General features: G+C 44.1%; 1 protein-coding gene across 2 annotated transcripts in view; it reads right to left on the reverse strand.

Moving 5' to 3' along the window:
* Positions 1-17,474, reverse strand: part of MSN (moesin) — a 43,231-nt gene extending 25,757 nt beyond the window's left edge. The window contains exon 1 of one of the 2 annotated variants that reach the window (XM_048318913.1): positions 17,340-17,474. In XM_048318913.1, the coding sequence (XP_048174870.1) occupies positions 17,340-17,351 (12 nt within the window). In that variant the 5' untranslated portion in view covers positions 17,352-17,474. Of the gene's footprint in view, positions 1-294; positions 316-17,339 lie in introns of those variants that run through there. The other variant, XM_048318914.1, reaches the window with a different exon arrangement.
* Between the last annotated feature and the right edge of the window lie 1,237 nt (positions 17,475-18,711).

The following is an 18,711-nucleotide window of genomic DNA, read 5'->3' on the forward strand; positions in this document are numbered from 1 at the left end:
GCCAGAGTTGCATGAACTAAGATCTCATAAAGCACCTTAATAACCTAAAAACCTGCTCAGTTTTGGCTTTTAGCAAGATTAGCAGCAATATGGTAAGTTTAACCAAAAAGTGTCCCCCTGTTCCTCAGAACGGGCAAGTGAATTCTGGAGTATGAGTGCTCTGCAGCGCTTCACTTTCCTTCCCCGCGCACTGGTCAGCCAACATGGGCCCACTGCGAGGACAGCAGAGCTTTGCATTGCCTCAGGGGGGAATCAGAGGTGATGCCCCACACCTCCAGCACCAGCCATACTCACAGACATCTGGCTCCTTCCCGAACGCCAGCACCCCACTGAAACAGCCCTGGGTCCTCTGTGTCAGGGTGAGGCTGGGATTGGGTCATGTGAAAGCGCTTGCAATTTCTCAAAGGATTACACTTAATTAACCAAGCCCCCTTCCAGCAGTCTTAAAGGGCCTTTTCATACCTCTAAGCTCATCAGGGAACAGAACAGTAGCAGGGACACCCCAGGAACCACATTGTAGGTACCAGAGAGGTTAACCCTCCCAGCAGCTCCTGGGAGCTTTCCAGCTCTCTCTACCATCCCCATCCTGCTCTGCTGGGGACACAGCACTTCTCATTTGACTGGAGCACTGGGCAGGCAGTAAGTCCACAGACGGCATCCCATCCCACCCCACTATTTGAATAAAGCTACCACCCGAGGAGAACACTTGCCATGGTACTTCTGGTACCAGTGAGCCGGAAGTAGTAGCCACATCCTATAGAGTATGTGGCTTTCTTTTGGTACCTAAGTATATCCTGTAGCAGGAATGCACCTTTTAAAGCATGCCTAATGATTTTAGCATGGAGCCTGAAGACAGAGAGCAGTGAAGGGGCAGCTACTACTACCCAGCTTCATAAAGCTGCTCTCCTGTGAGCACCAGCAAGCCTGGCCAAGGAAGAATTCAGGCTAAATCTAACTAAATTTTTGCTCCCATGGTCTTATTCCTTCCTTGTGAGGGAGCAGGGCACCAAGCCAGCTTGGATTCAGAAGCTGCTGTGGAGCCACACCTGAGCACAGTCACACTAGAGCTGTATCCCCACCACCAGCAATTGCTCTTAGTCTCCAGAAAAACCAGATGGCTCATGTGGGCAACAAACCACAGCACCCACACAGCTTCAGTAGCCATGCTGCTGAGGACAGGAAGAGGAAGCAAGCCAGAGCACCAGCCTGCAAGACCAAGAAAGTTCACAGCTTTGAGAAATCTGCTTGCAGAAACTGGATGGAGAAAGGGTGGAGGCACCAGCACCTAAGAAAGGGTGGAAGCACCAGTGTCTGGGCAGACATGCCCTGTGACAACTGGGGCATTCAATACCTCACTGCACCAGAGACACCAAGGGATGCTGCCAGTGCTTGCCCATAGCTTCCAGCAAAACTCACCCTCATAGCACCAATTTATAAACATGGGGTAGGGGGGAAACCTAGTTACAGCACCATCAGCCATTAAAAAGATACGCTTTCCTATGTGGAGCTTGGTAGGGCAGAGAATTTCTGCTTTACCTAACAAAGCAGTTCAAAATAGACCAATTCTGTGCCATGCCAACTGCATTTCTGTAACAGGTTTCTGACAGGGTTTACAGCAGTCTTATATGCAGTGGTTGAAATCCTAGCCCTGTTCTTGAAAAGGGTGAAGAGAAGAAACTGGCTGAGGTGATTAATGAGATTAGCTCACTTGGTTAGAGCATGGCGCTAATAACATACAAGGTTGCAATTTCAATCCCCATACACACCATTCACTTGAGGGTTGGACTTGATGATCTTTGTGGGTCCCTTCAAACACAGAACATTCTCTGTGTGTGTGTGTCTGTAACTAAAAATCTGGTACAAAATATAATGCTAAAGCAGTTTCAAAAAAGGAAACCAAGTTATTTATTCTAATATAATCCCTGTCATACTGTAGTGTCAGAGCCCCAGTGTATTTGTTTGACTGTTAATCTCAAAATACTCTCCTGTGTTAATTTGTACTGCTCATCTCACAGTGATGAGAAGGAAAATAAAATTCTTCCATACAGCAAGTGGTAATCAGGAATGCTCCCATTTAAAAAAGAAAAAAAAAAATCAGTTTCCTTGATGGCAGCTTGCTGTTGTTGAAAAGGCAATGCCTACAGAGCACAGCAACACAGCAGTACTTTGTTGCTTATCTGGTTCTCAAGACCAAGTGTGAGAAGCCACAACCTTCCTGTTTAAGTCCTCTGCACATGATTGATACCTGGTATTCAGAGAGGCCTGAGCAGAGGATCACTAAGTGGAGTTGGACGGGATTGTCCTTGCAGGACATGTTTAGCAGTCCAGAGATCAGTTATTCATATCTAGTCAGGGAGTCTACTTCAGACAACCTATATAAACTACAGATTCCGTTTTTCTCTCAAGTGGTGGAAAATCAGATTTATTACCCTCAAGGACAGTTTCTTTAAAAAATAAGGTCTTCAAACCACATTCACAGAGTTCACAAGAAAACTTCGAAAAAGCCTATTCCTCATGCAAAGGGTCTCTTGTTTGCAGTTGCCTTACTTTAGATGCCTTCACTCGCTAACATGGCCCCAGCTTTGCAGCTTTCTCACAATCAATGTTTCACTGCTCTGGAGACACCTTCCTGCATCAGTACCAGCGAGCATACACTCATAAGAGCACTGCACAAGCATGCACAGCCAGGGCTGTGCCAATGCTGGCTCCATAGGGCTGGAGAACTCCACATTTTAGAACTCGGGAGGTATCATTTACCCAATTTAATCAGTGATCTGATTTGGGCAGGCAACCTTTTCAGGAATAGAAGTTCTACTTTATGAAAAGACTACTACTAAGTTATTAATTCAAAACAATTATTAAAATTCCTCTACCACCTACACAGCATGGCTTCCAAAATCATTAATGTTTCCAGGTTACAACTACTTAAATGTAATTCTTCATTTTTCAACCAGTCACATCCCACCAGTGGTGTTTGAACACCATGGCTACTAGCAGCTTGCCATCATCTCCAGAGGGCAAACAAGTTTAAGTTAGAGGAAAGGAGTTGCAAGATGAGAGTACTAAGCCAGTAAAAGCAGCCAGGGGTGGATCCCCACGTTTACAGTCAAGTCCAGATACTTGTATGCCACTTATTACACTACTTACTCCCAACCTTGTGCAATGGATCAACTCCTGTATTCTTGCCATTTCCTTTTCCATAAATAGATTCTTCATGCACCTCCCTTTGCCTTCCTGTAGCTGTTCCAAGTAATTAACATTGCCGTTTTCTGTTTCTTTAGAGACAGTTAGAAGAAGACCTTGGAATAACTATTTTTGTACCTGTTGTTTGAGCTGCTTAGAGAGAACATCCTTTACTAGTCAAAACCCAGAAGGAAATTAAAATATCATGGGGAAAACCCCCAACCCGTTTTCCGCAACATCTGGATCAGGAGGTAAAACTTGAAGCAAAACATAGCAATGTGTAGTTGCCATCATTCAACTTTTACAATCTGTGCAGCTTTGGGTTTTGTTTTGGGCAGAGGTTGCTTGTTTTGTAAACAGCTTTTTTTTGTGCCTGTTAGAAGGGCTTTTCTCTGGAGAAATATACACACCTATTACAGCCTCTACACACTAATAGTAGGGTTTGCAGTTGTACTTCACATGTCAGAGCTTAACCATATCCCTTGCTAAAGCTCTTCAACCTAAGAGCAGTTAGCAGGCAGTGGGCATGTTTGAATGCCAGCAGTAGTATGGGTGACATTCCTCACAGCTATTGTGTGCTCCTCCCAGGCAATCCTACTCACAGGTTACAAACAAGTATTTTGTGCCACCCGCCTTATGTTGTAGACCGAACAAAGGTGTTACAATCCTGGCTGTGACTGAAGTCACTCAACCAGCAAAACAGTCCCTGCACTCTCTCCCACCATCAGAAGCACTTCAGATTTTCTGAGAAGGCTCTTAGATGGCAACTTCCCCCCCCCAACCTCCCCTTAGTCCAGTTCTTCCCTTTCCATCCTCAAGCCAAGGAATTTCCCAGAACCATTTAACGGTTGCAAAGACCCAGTTCTAGGGGCTGATCAATCAAGACGAGTAGCCAAGACATGTTCCCAAAGAGCCAATCAGCTTTCCAAACATAGCATCCAGTGAATGTCTGCCAAAATCACAAGCACGTACTTCACTGGAAGGAGCTCAAAGCAAAATCAAGACAGGATGCTAACAAGACAAGTGTGACCTGCATTGAGGCATCACATGTACAGTAAGTACTTGAAGTTCATGAGCTAACAGACTAAATACTCAGTTCCTACATAAAGGTCTCTAAATTTGCCTGCAGTTAAGAATTGTTTCAGAGGCAACTTGGAATTTAGGGTAAATAAAATCACTACACTCCAACACTCTGCTAATCATTAAAGACACTTTCCACAGGGAAGAAAGCATGAAGATAACTGCTGTGACCAAGCTCTTCCTTCTAAAGGACTCGTGTTTAGATAAAAAGTCAGAGCAAGCTTATCTGTTTCACATGCTTCTCTCTGTCCTTCAACCAAGAGACTCCTAGCAGTTTAACTCTGTTACAGAGAGGGGAGCTGAACACAGGGCTGCCTGTTCTAGGCACCCAGAGCATGGCCTGGGTGTGGCACATCAAGTTCTTGGCCAGCTCACAGACCTCACTGAACCTCTGAACAATGGCCAGACTTCTAGGAGCTAGAACACAGTCTTACTGTGGGATCTGACTGCCCAGACTATGAGCCATCCCTCCAAATTTAACTACACACACAGTCAAGCATGAGCTAGAGCTGTTTCATCATCCTGTGATTTTCAGTTTTATCATTTCCAGCATGCTAGACAAATCCTGCAACTTCCTTTCAGTACAGGGTCTCATTTAAGCTGGCTGCATTTTCATATATATTTAAGTCATAGTTCCGTAAAACACAGGATTTCCCCTAAATGGCTCAGTTCTACACTTCTTTTTAATATTCAGTTTCCCCACCCATATTTGCTTCCCTCACCACCGACCTATTTTAGATTTTAAATAGTTCTGGTTGGGACTGTCCACAGTTTATAAAAGACCAGCTTGTGATTGCTGAAGTATACTTGGTTATTTCAAGCTCCATCTTAGTTCAAGCATTTGAGCTTTCCTAATATAGAGGAGAGTAGCTATACCACCATGACACAGAACCCCATGTTCCAAAAGGTTCCTGAAGGGGTACAGACCTGCACAGGAGCTGAGGAGAGCAGTGCCAGCACATGCAGTGTCTGTATCCACCACCATGGGAAGCCATCCTGAACAACCTGCACCTTCCCAATCACTTCTCAGGGTTCATATTTGTACTCCACAACTACACCACAAGTAGGAATTCAAAAGGATGAATCAGGGCGGGAATAACTCTTCTGTTATTTTCTCGAGCAGAATCATTTCATTGGTCCTGTTCACTACATTTACACAGGGGCACTGCTACAGGCCATAGAAGAGAAAGGGCAAGATGGCTTTTCGGGGACAAGATGGACCAAACTATTGAACCACTCTTATTCCTCGCTCCCAGGCATACCTGCTGTATCCTTTGCAGCAGCTCTGATACACAACCCCTCACTGCGATTCACCCCTCATCAAGCCACATATACACATGCCATTAACCCTGTTTTCTGTTGAACTACGGAACAGAACTGACGCAAAACTTTACAGTGGCAGCAAACCATCAAAGCTCTCAAGCAAGCAACCAAGTTGATTTAGTTCATTCAAGGCTGCAATTAAATCCACACTCTTGAGTTCACATTCATACACTGTTTGAAGTTGGGCTATTTTAGAAAGAAGGCCTGATAAACTTCAGCTAACACCTGAGACCTAGATGCATTGATGAAGACATTGCTGAATGCCCAGGAATGTTAGTGGTCAAGTAACACTAACATAAATGGACTTCTTGCATCAAGTGCGCAAGAGTAATTTCCTTACATGATTTGCAGTTTCAATATCTAGATCCTTTATTCTCCTCTACAAACAGATATGTTATGGACTATCTTTATGTAGCCAAACATGCAGATAAGCCAAACTCTTAGTGGTCTTCCTAAAGCTGCAGGTCAAAACTGAGAAACACAACTGGGTAGTAGGAAGAGAAATAGCCAGATGCTGAGTACACCTCCTGAATAGGTCAACATACATGTGGATATAACCTAAAAAAGCAAACAGTAAAACTCACTAGACTAAGGCAAGGCAGGGAGCCTGAAAACCAACCTTCTGCAAAGAACACTCAAAAGTCAACTTCAGAGTTAAGCTCTTACCCAGACCTCCTGTGTAGGGTTGCTTTATGTTTTCAGGTTTTTCCATATGCTAAGGTACAGCAGCATAGGGTTTGCAGACATGAATTAAACTTTGATCAAAGTCAGGGGCTCCTTCAATGTTCCTGCATGCAGATACCTTACCCCTAACAGCAAATTTCCAGAACACTGGGAGCAGTAAGAGCAGCTAACTACTCTTTCTCAGGCTTGTTGTGGAAATGGATCGATCCACATTAATGCATCTACTCACCCATCTTTCTCTAAGGGAATGGCAGACCAACAAAATCACTTCGTTTATAAGACTGACTGAATCCTCTCAGATCCCAATTATTTTCAAATCCTTCCCAACACTGCCAAATCAAAGCTGTCAGTAGAATATGGTAAAAGCATGTAATGGGCAAGTCCTCTATGCCAAACTTTTCTGAGTCCAGAGCATCTGCACATAGCAATTTGTAAAAAGACAAGGAAAAACTTGAAAAGACAGAGCAATGCAGCAGATGGTCCAAGGGGTTCTACAGAGGAAAAAAAAGAGACACTCACCAAATACTTTTTTGCAATATGAAAGACACATTCAAAGCTTAGCCATGGGAGAAGTGGCTGGTCACCTCTGACTAAGATACATTTGGTGCTTAAGGACAGAAGAGACTTTGCACAGAGGTGAATCAAGTCCAGAGCAAGCAACAAAGCCTATGTATTAAATCTGTCAGAACTAGAAGCAGCAAAAGAGAAGGACAGCCTTCTGTCAGATTTTTACTTGGTTATTTAGCATTTGTCAGAACAAACACTAAGATAGTATTGTATTTCCTGTGCATGATGCTAAAGCAAGTACTGTTCAGATTGCTCTGATCTTTTAGTGATTTGGAAGTTAGTTAGTCCTTCTATTTGCTCTGTCTTTTGGTAGATTCAAGACAACACTATGCTGATACATTCTTACAGCTGAAGATGCTGACATGGACCCCCTTTCAAAAAAAGATCTCTACCCTAAACTGCTGGGTGTGCAAAACGGTACTCAAACTGAGCATAATACACCACATTGCATCTTGCCATCACCCTTCAATTTGAGATATTAGTAACAAACCACAGAGCAAGATAAAGGGAAGAAAAACCCTAAGCTGGGGGTTTTTGAGATTTAACGCATTTCCACATGTATGTCAACACAGAACCTCAGGTATACAGTGCAGAGGACAACGGTGTCTATAGATTTCACAAAGCTCAAAATACATGCTGCAGCAAGTCATTACAAGTAGAGTAAGAAAATTAATTTTCAGGAACTTGCTGCTTCCCAGTTTGTCATGGCTGGGTCAGAATACTATCCAGTTTCAGGTGCAGTCTAGTGTTTTAAGCAAACCAAAAAATACTAAGTCAATACTTGGTTTTTTTCAATACCAACTTCAGGTAAGAGAGGTTCCCCAACAGTTTTTTGAAGTGAAGGACTAACACAGCAACAAAGAAAGTATGTCACCTCAATATTATAGCACAGAAAAAGCTGCAGTCCAGCTTCTGTAACAAAATCAGCACAATGGACCTGCAGGCTGGAGGACTAAGACATCACTTACCAAAATGTTTTCTTGGTTTAGTGATAAAGCATTTTATGGTGTTGAATAAGAACACTCTCTAAGCCTTCCGCAGTCCCAACCACGGACTTGGAGCTTTCTGACATTTTAAGGAATACGAGTCTTTTCTGACCCCGTTGTTCAAGTTACTAGTAACCTTAAAGTTTTTGAGGCACCTCACAAAATGAGGAGAATGTCTAACACTTCATACAGCATAGACAGTTGTCTAGGGGATTGTGAATAGTGAAGGGATAGAACATAATCATTTTACTGCTCTCTGCTTCCAGTATTTCATCAATGCAAACAAATCCACATGTTGAGTGTGTCTTAGTGAAAATTACAGATACTGCAACAAAAATCCAGTTGCTCAAAAAGCACATTTTCAGTAATAGAAGAAGCCAGGTTTCTCAACTTTAGGCAAGCTCAGATCCTGATTTTCAACTGTAGGAGGGTAACTGTAGCCAGAGAACACTGAATACAGACAGACACTGCATTCAATACATCTCAGCTAAAGCTTTCATTATCTATCCAAAGAAACAAATGAAGTTAATCAGTCACTTTTTCAAAAGCAGTTTTATGTTTCCTTAATATTGAGATGCATGTAGGAACAAATGAAATAAACAGATGCTGGCAAAACAGTTATGATGCTTAAGCTTTCAATCTCATCTCACAGACCACAGACAGTTCTTAACATTTGGATGTAACATACAGTAGTAACAAACACCCTAGAGAAGCAACACCCTTCTTACGCCTGCTGTGCAGTGTCTCCATTCATGCCTGCTATCAAAACTTAGAGGATCATATGAATACAAGGAGTAATATAATCTAGTGACATCCCTGAAGGATAACTTTGCTGATTTTAAAAACAAAACACACACAAACCATACACCAAACCAAACATGTCACAATTTTGCATGTTTTTATTGCTTAGACACCAAGTAGTCTATTGTCTCAGCTGGGCTATAAGCTACAATATAAGCAAGTTTTTTTCAATCCTTCCAGCTTTCCAGGCAATTTTGCTTTCTTGAAGATCTGTTTTAGCGGTCAGAGAGTAATTAGATTAACCAAGTTAGTGGGTGCTATCGAAAGGCATTTAAAGGACATTAAAGTATTTAAAAGATAGTGCATTCATCAGGCACAGCCAACATGGGCTCATGAAGGGAAAGTCCTAACTAATTTGGTATCCTTCTACAATAAGGTCACCCACCAAACGGATGAAGGAAAGGTGGTGAATATAGTTTTTCAGTGTTTTAGTAAAGCTATTGATACTGTCTCTCACAGCATCCTTCTGGACAAGTTGTTCAACTGCAAGACAAGGATGTTCAACGTGTGCTGGATGAAGAACCAGTGGCAGCAGGGCTCAGAGGGCTGCAGGGAATGAGGCCGAGTCTGGCTGGCAACCAGTCACCAGTGGTGTTCCTCAGGTCTCCTTAATAAGGCCAGTGCAGTTCAGTATTTTTATTGATGATCTGGATTGCAGGAGTTGAATGCACCATTAGCAAATGTACTGACAATACCAGCACTGGGTGTGCTGTTGATTCTCTCAAGGGATACAAGGTCTTGCAAAGACATCTAGATAAATCAGAGCATGATTGATCAGTGGCATAAAATTTGAAAGGAACAAATGCCAGATTCTGCACCTGGAGCAGAGTAATACCAGGCACAAGTCCAAATTGGGAGAGGAGTTGCTGGAGAGGAGCCCTGCAAAAAGGGATCTGGGAGTGCTGGTCAGCAGCAAGCTCAAGAGGAGCCAGCACTGTGCCCTTGTACACAAGAGGGCAAAACACACCCTCGAGGGCATCAAACACAGCAAAAACAGCCAGTCAAAAGACGTTATCTTCATTAAAGTGTCTACTTAATGATCTGTAAGCAGATCCTTACTTTTAATACATACGTACAAATCCCTTCTTCTCTATCATTTCTAATAGGGCTGTTTTCATATAAGAAGATGTATTGGACCATCAAGTGTTGGGTGGGTTTTGCATTACCACTCTTTTACTGAGCAACCTGATATTGCTTGAATTTGTCAGCAATGGAACTGCCTTACTTCTTACAGTGTGCCTTCAGAACCATTTGCTGACATTCTGCAAGTCCTGTAGACGACAATTGTCAGGAAGATGTCGAGTTCTGGATTTTAACAGAGAAAAAAAATATACACAACCAAAACCCTCTTTTCCATCCAGAAAGCTGCCAGAAAAGACATTCAGCATATTGATGAATTAAATTTTTTTTTGCCCTCTGAGTACACTATTCTGGAAAAGTGAATTTAAAAAATAAAATCGATGCCATATTTATATTCTTAGAGATATTATGAATGAAAAGCCACACCTCTGGGGGATGGAAGCTATCAAGCATCCTGACATTTCATCCTAATAATTTCTCTGGCAGCTCAGTTTTTGCAGCGTAACCAAGCACAATGGAATTCTGGGCTAAATCTTTCTTTGCCATAGCTTTTCAACTGTACTGTACAGTTGAAAAGCTATGGCAAGGAAAGATTTAGCCCAGAATTCCATTAGTTAGCCTAGAATTCTATGCTTTATTAGCCTATGTTATATAAAACCAAATATATTTATTAAGTGCTGTGACTAATTGATTGATCAGACTGCAATGGCAGGCTTTTCCTGTACTAAGTCACTTCACCACCATAACTAGATTCCCAATTGAGAGAGAAAAAATGCTCTGACAAGGGCCTACAAAGGAAAATAGTACAAATCAGTGATATACAGACAGATAAGAATGGTTCATGGCTGCAGAAAGTCATCAGTTTACAGCTGGACTCAACGGTCTTTTCCAACCAAACTGATTCTATCTCAAGATTCTGTCTCATGCGATGGCAGAATAACAGTTCTCCGATATTTTGCATGGAAAATTCTCCAATATCAATTTAACACCCCCACTCGCCCCCCCCAAGAAAAGACAACGAAAAATACAGCAAGAAAGTTTTTACAGTATTCACTCTCCAGAACAGTAAAATTCAGTCTCCCGAGAAGCCTTCCTCTAGGAAACAAACAAGTTGACTAAGAACTAGAAATTTGCAAGAATACAGATCAGTCTGGACCATGAATACCATGGCACTTAATTCACTGCTTCAGGTACTCTTTCTGAACTCTTCTGAGATTTCATTTTACTCTACACAGAATTACAGCTGGCAAAGAAAGGAGTGTCTCTTCCCCCTTCTAGTCCATCATCTCATTCTTGCCTAATTGCTTGTTTCTCTACAGAGCTGATCAGATTCAGAGCTTTTTCATTCATTCCTCCTTTACAGGCACTCCTGTGCCCTTGTCCATAGCTATTCATCAACCAGCAACAGCCAGAAGGACAGAGGCCTAGCATGGCCAAGTACTCCTATTCCTTAGGCTGGCAATAAGATGACAACTGATCATTCTTTCATCCACAGTTCGTATTTTTCAAGAGGTTCCTCAGAACAACTACTGGAGCTTCAGAGATGTTAGAACAACTAGGAAAAAGCATTCTGCAGGACTCATGCCTTTAAAAACATCTTCAAAGAGTGTTTTTTTCCCATTTAAGTTCAACAAGTTGCTATACAAAGGAGAGGAGTTTCTGACTGCCCCACTATTCCACTGGAGGATCACACACTGATAGAAGTGAATATATCCTTTCACAGCTGCACAGGAAGGAAGCAGCACCAGATCAACTACCTATTGATAGCCACAGTTGCTGCAGCCATAATTGTCTCTTGTCAATGTTAAGGTCCAAACCTCTGCAATTTCAGGTTCTAAACCCCTGAGCAGCTGTAGACGGTCTTGTGGTCTTATAACTACCAAGCCTGCCACTGACTGTCTCTACCTACCTCCCCACCAAGTATTTGCTTTAAACATTACTTTAAGAGCCAGCATTAGCTACTGGAGTCAGAAGGGTGGGTTTTATGCCCAAAACTTCCAAAACACTTGAATGCTCCTCCTAAAAACAACCACAGGAATGTTACAAAGAGATGTGCTTTAAAGAGTAGCCTTCCATCAACCTAGAGACTTCAGCCTAGTTTGGAAGTTTCAGACAAAAACAAACTCTTAATTCAGTATTATTGGCTGCACTATGCAAATACCTGCTGTTCTCAAATACCCCTAGAGAAAAGCAAGCAATTAACTGGCTGCTTACTATTGCTTTTAATTTACATCAGTTAATTGCCCTGGATTATTCCTGGGAAGAGAGAGATTTACTCTTTTCCAATAGTGTGACTACAGCAGCAGAGACTCCTCACTGGAATTGGTTTCTGGTATAACCACTTAGCAAACAGACAAAAGGGAAACGGGACTCTGGAATGATAGGGATCCAAGGAGTTGAAATCTTGGAGCTCTTTTCAAACAAACCCCATTGTAGTCCTCAGAACAGTGATTAAGCACAGATAACAGCTTTATTGTGCAAATTAAGGGAGGCCCTCTTGCTGCACAGAAGGGGGGGGGGAAATTAAGTCAGCCAAATAAGGTTGCTTAAGCCACACCGAGCCAGGAAAGAGTCCAGGAGATGACGCAGCCAGAGGAAGCTTTTAGTCAGTTTCCTTCATACCCTGGAGCAAAGCCAGAGCCACCTCTGTGGAGGAAGAGGGGCTTCTCTGTGGAGTAGCCATTGATCAGCAGGGACATGGCCAGGCCGCAGCCCCAGCAGGGTGCCGTCCCCCTGCACACCCAGGGTCACAAGCAGAAGGTGTTTGAATCCTTCAGTTTCAGTTCATCAGCTGTATTTCAAGCAGCTACTAGGGACTTAGTGAGCTCTTTGTAGGAGATTTTTGCTTCAGACTAGACATACATAAAAAAACTCAAACAAGCTTCCTCTAGAGGCAGAGATGCCATTTCCTGTCAAAATAAAGGAGTCCATATTAAGACATCTTATGAACCATCCTCATGAGAAAAGCAAGAATGGTAATTAAACTTCAGAGGTGACTAATCAGAGAAGGTAGAATCACCCCAAGGAAAGGGCTGCAATCCCCTGAAGGTTCAAAAAAGATGCTGCCTGTAAACGTTATGGTGACAGGATATTTGCAAGAAGCAAGTGATGATGAGCCCGTGATAGCAGGCACCCTGTTCCCCACAGGATTCTTACGGCAGAAGCAGCAGCCCTAAAGCTCCCTTTGGGCCCCTTTTATTGGGTGCACCTCACCAACCTGTCTCTTGCTCAACTGCCTCAGGCAACAAATCAAGAGGGCAAAAATTAAATAAAGGACTCAACTAACACATTTAATCTTCTAAAACCACGGGTATGATAAGCACTCTTAGATGTAACACTGTCACGTCGAAGTTTTATGAACTGGATCATGACTGCCAATTCAGATCAGGCACTTGGAACAGTTCTTGCTCACAACAGTGTAAAGCCACCATAACTGATGGGTTTTGCCCGGTCAGGTGCAGGGCTTACCGTAAGAAGAGAAAGGAAGATTTTACCAGTATATAAAAACAAAGTGAATGCTAGTTTATCACCAATGGTATACTTTAAAATCTCTGTTTAACTTTAATATAGAAGGCCTAAAAGTACAAAATAGAAGCTTTTGCTCACTTTCAGGCTTAATTGCTTCATCTGACATGAAGTAAAACCTTGCTATTCTTGCAGAACCTAGAAATCAAGCTGTTGAACAGAATACAAGCTAGGGTGTAAAGGCCTTTCCTGTTTTGCAAAATCCCATGGTAGGTATAAAGCTACAGATAATTCACTGCTTTACCAGTTTCAGTAGTTTACCTGATTCCACTGTAAACTCAGCATGTTTTAGCTATTGTTGCTTCTGAAGTACAAAGTCATCTGAAATTCACCAACAGGGGAAACACTTCTGTATGAAGAAAGGTCTTTGGGAGCATTCAAACACACCTCTTTACGGCAAGTCATATTATCTGATGGCGTTAGAAGAAACATATGAGTTTGCCTAACAAGTTAGCACACATGTCAAACTTGGACCAGTGTCACCAAGCTTCCCAAGTTATGCTGAGTGAGGAAAGGAAGAGGTAACACCAAAGGGTCAGTCATGAAATAAGACAGAAGGCATCTAGAATGCTTCCAGTGTTCCTTCATAGTACAACAGGACCAAGAGAGAAGTGCCCATCCATTAAAGTCAGTTTTCATCACTATCCACCCTTCCCCCTTCAAGACATCTAGCAAATTCCACAAGCGGGGGGGAAGGGGGGAAGAAAATTATCACCCCAACAAGTGTAGCATTCTACTCAGAGTTGCCATCTTGTTGCAGCATTTGGTAGCAAGTAGCTACACACACAAGAAACTGATTAACCAGAGTGTTCTCCCGCTATCTACCTCAATCTCTTACTTTTCTTCTAACCAGAACCTTGAAGCTCCGAAGAACAAAGGGAAAAAAGCTTCTAGGACCTTTCAAGTCCTGCTGGGAATTAGGACCATCAATTCAAACTACAGACAGGGTACCTAAGGATCCTGGTAACTATTACTACATTTAGCTTCAAACTAAGGTATAATAAAGTTTGGACTGGTACCTTTTCCCTTATTACTTCCTAAAACCTTCTGTGTTCACAAGATTAGCATTGATTAAAAACCCTTCTCTACAAAGAGTAAAGGCTATGTTACCTAAAACAGAACTGCCCAAGTCCTAGTGACAGGACTGTTGAATGCACACCTCACATGTGATGAATGCTCACGTTTCAAGTTCAGTGGCCTACCCATTCACAAAGCCACAAAGTAAGTACATGCATAGGCAAAATAGTCAATGAATTCCAATACAGAAGCCTTGCTTTTTCTAACCACTAAAAAATAAAGTATCATCCCATTAAATAGGCATGACTGTTTAAAAAAAATTTTTTTAAAAATCACTTTCCCCTTCACTCCTCCAACTAATATGTTTCTTTTAATACTAAAATTCAAGTGATTAACTATGGGGCTTAGACAAGCCACCAGTGCGACAGCTGATTCGCTTCTATCAGGATTTGGAATAGCATGACTTGCAGCACTGCCCAGCCTGAAGCGGCTCAGTGAGAAACCAGAGCGCCCATCAGTCAGGGAGCGATCAGAGCCCACTCACAGCAAATAAACAGACTGCTCACAACTGGAGGAGAGACTTTTCAGAGCTTGACAACGGCTCATTTTTAGCACTCAACTACTTCCACCCTCTGCAATACAAAGCATGGGGAGAATTATGTGCCGTTTTTTGTGTCTGCTTTAAGTGTTCATACCTCACAAACTTTCCAGAACACAAAAAATTTAAATCAGAGTTGTATCACTAAATAGAACAGTGAAGGTTTCCTGTTGTGAGCATGGCAGGATCAGCATGCTGATGCATGATGGACTTTCTACACAGCCTACAAGGCCTCCAGCAACCAAACCCCCCCATTACATGTCACAACAGCAAATCATGTGCACTAGTTCAAAGGTTACCAGAGTTAATCTTGGATTCTTATTAATAGTGCTACACAGCCTAGTGTCACTCATAGCAAACCTCACATAACAAAATGGAAATCTCCAGCTACATGTGCTAACATTTAGCCTAGCTTGAGGAGGTGTAGAGGCTCAGAACTCAACAGGTTTTGCTGCTTAAGCCACGCAGCAGCATGTTTCTGTAAGCCTGGTGAGATGAATGATAAGAGCTACCAACCAAGTAGTTTTGACACAAATGCTTTTCCTGCCCAGCCAGAACTGTTCCCTGGAACATTTCCTCCATCTGTCTTCTTCACAATGGATTTATTTTTGTGATGAAGCCCACATAAACCTACATCTAACTGCCCAGGTTTCACCCACATTTGACCTTGATTTTTTTCCTTGATTGAGGAAAGTCTCTTGCATTTTACTGTTTTGTTAATTAAGTAGCTATTAACAAATCTTAAGCTAGCACACTAGTAGTCATGTTTATGTCACATGAAGAACTGATTACACAGTTATGCCAGCATATCCTGTTCCTGAAAACCAAAGATCAAGAAATAATGTTTAAAATATTATTTCAGTTGGGTCTGTAACTAGAGCAGATCGGGCAGGAAACCAAAGGCTGATACAGCAGCAGGCCTGCAGCTCTGTACTGCAACAGGCACAGACAGTGGAACGGCTTTCTGCAGAATCTGCAATGTACAGTACAAAGCATTACAGCAAAACACTTGCATTTCTCTATCTGCTCTTAAAAGCTCTGAAAGCAGAACTGCTCTGTCAAAACCAGAACTGCTCTGTCAAAACCAGAAAGCAACAGACTGAGAAGGTGAATCCATCCTAGGGTGTGTCTGCAGAGGCTGAAATGAGCACCTCGCAGCCAGCGTTCACATTCAGCCTGGTGCTGGGAACCCCGCCCCACAAGCCTCTACTACTTGTTCAGGATTTCTTGGCCGATCCACACTGAAAAAAGTCACTCATCACGACTGTAAACTCTCTGGCTAAAAGGTCTCAACTGCACTTTACACTAAAGTCTCCTAACTTGTGCTATTTCCATTAATCTCACTGAACTTGTTGCCTGTATCTTAGCTTTTTTAGTAACTAAATCTTAACTAATCATCACTAATGTTTGATGGAAGGCCTTTCTAAAGCTTAAGAAAATACTGTCTTAACCGTGAAGTGGCTTAAGTTTGATATCCTTTAAGATGTCGATGTTTAAATAATAATCATCATCTAGCTATCCATGCTATCAGAGAGAAGGCATTTAAGACACCAAGAAAAGTAGCTATCAGTCAAATAAGCATTCAATATCTGCTTTAAAGTGAAAAAAAGAAACTATTAAAAGAAAATCACGGTCGATTTCATTTCAATTTCTTTTTGCACACGAGTGAGTTTTTGTTTGGGATTGGTTTTTTTTCTCTCCTTTAAGTAAACCACAGACTCTTAGCTTAAACATTAGATTTTCTTAGGCCATTTCGGATCACTCCAGTACGGAAACATCCAGAGACTTCCACCCTGCTCCTTCCTGTTTTATCAATGAAGGGCTGGGACCGATTCTTTTACTCCAACCAGGAGAAATTAAATGGAAAAACCCCATGCTCCTCGTTAACGAACTCCTGCTGCGAGGAGAGTCAAGTACAGACTTGACTAGACTTTCTGAAGTACTAAAATCTCTTCAGCCAAGAAATACCTCGAGTCAAGCTGGGACAAGGCTCCCTGGCAACCCAAACTGACTAATTGCAAGTTGTGAAAACCCCAACTTCTCCTCTTCAGGGAACGCATGAGGCGGCCATAGCAATCACCCGCTCCCACCAGGCTCTCGAAAGCCTCGCCCCGCTTCCCCCCCCGGGTTCGGGCGCACACGCGGGCGGCGCCGCCGCCGCCGCGCTCCGCCGGACATTTTAGGGCGGAGAGGCGGCCCCGCCGCGCCGAGACCCCGCGGTCCAGGCGGGGCCCCGGCCCGGCCCCTCGCGCGGGGAAGCCGCGGCCGGCGGGGAGCGGCCGGGGAGGGGAGCGCAACATGGAGGGGCGGGTGGGAGGCTCCGCTCCCCGGGGCTCCCTCGTGCCCCTCGCCGCTCCCTCTGGACCGGCCGCCACCGGCCGGGGCGCAGCCGAGCCCAGGCGGGAGGAGCACCCAGGCCGCGCCTGCCTGGTCCCGCGCACCCGCCCGGACCCCGCGGCGGGGCCTCCCTTCTGCCCCGCGCCGGCGGCACCCACCGTTTTCGGCATCTTCCCGGCGGGCTGGGCACGGCCGTCGCTCTTTCTGCGCCGGTGGGGATCCGTACGGGCTCCGCGCTGCTTCTAACGGGACTCCGCGCCGCGCCTCTCCACCCGGCCAGGCCCCGCCCGGCCCCGCCCGGCCGCCTCCGGCAGGGATGGAACCGCGGCGCCCCCGCCCCGGGAAGGCCGAGCCGGGCGGTCTCTGCCGAGCGGCCCGGGAGGGGCGCGGCTGCGGGGGCTGTGGGGGCTGCGGTACACTCCCACCGGTGCAAAAGCCAAGGGCTTCTAGAGTCCGTAAACTAGTGCCTAGACAGCCCCGATCACAGAAGCTTATGCGCGGATTAGTGTCACTGGGATTTCTGGTCCTTGATAAAAGCATTATTTAAGAAAATAATGCTATTTTCTCGGCGATTGCACTGTTCAAAGTAAGACCTGTGACCAATGCTGTCCCTCGTGCAGCCAGAGCCGTGTGCGCACAGGTGCAGCTCAGCGTGCTGCTCAGCCCAGGCTCCTCGGCCCGTGGTGTGGCCGGTCAGTGTGCTGTTTGGTACAAGGTTTTCACAGCCATCTGTTTGACTAAAAAGCACACTTCCAGCTTGTACGGAAAATCACGCTATGAAAAGCCAATGTCCATAACAGAGACAGAGGAGTCCTGTAATTTTATTCGAATGAAGGGAGTGAGTCCACTGGGGCACACACCCACAAGGCTTCCTCTCTCGAGGTTTTGGAGGGCGCAGCCTCCTTCAATCCTAAACTCCCGCCCGCATGTTGCCATCTTCGTTTCCCCCTTGCCTGAGGTACTAGGAAGGTACAGCCTTCCCGAACCGCCTACCACATATGCCCCCTTGAACTTGTCGTTTTGCCCCGAAGTTCAGAAATTCAAGCTTGTGGAGACCCATTTGTCTGTTTCAAGAGCCAGGCTGTCTGGGCTCTGCAACAAACCTGCTGCCCAAAGTCAGTAGAGACATTAAGACCCATTTCAAAGATGTTAACACCCATACCTTCACCCATCGAATTGTTTCTAAAGACATTAGCACACATCTTTCCTCTCAAGTTCCAGTGCTTCAAAAGCCCAAGGGACTGCGGCTCCCTGAAGCTTGGCAAGCCACGTCTGGTCTTCAAGGCTTCTCTAAGGCCACAACCATAATCACACAATATAAATGAGCAATCAAATTCGTGGATGAAAATAGTGGCGGACCAGCGGCAGGCCATCCACCAAAGCTTCTCCTGCCGTCTCTGTTTTGCAACGACTGATGGAGATAATCAAGGTTCAGCATTTTCAAGCGGATTTAAAGAAGCTGTCTCATCTCATTTGGGACTTTGAACAACTTTCAAACAGCAGACTAAGTCCTATATTCTCCCAGGAAAC

Source organism: Corvus hawaiiensis, chromosome 14 (assembly GCF_020740725.1).
Source record: "Corvus hawaiiensis isolate bCorHaw1 chromosome 14, bCorHaw1.pri.cur, whole genome shotgun sequence".
Lineage (NCBI taxonomy): Eukaryota > Metazoa > Chordata > Aves > Passeriformes > Corvidae > Corvus > Corvus hawaiiensis.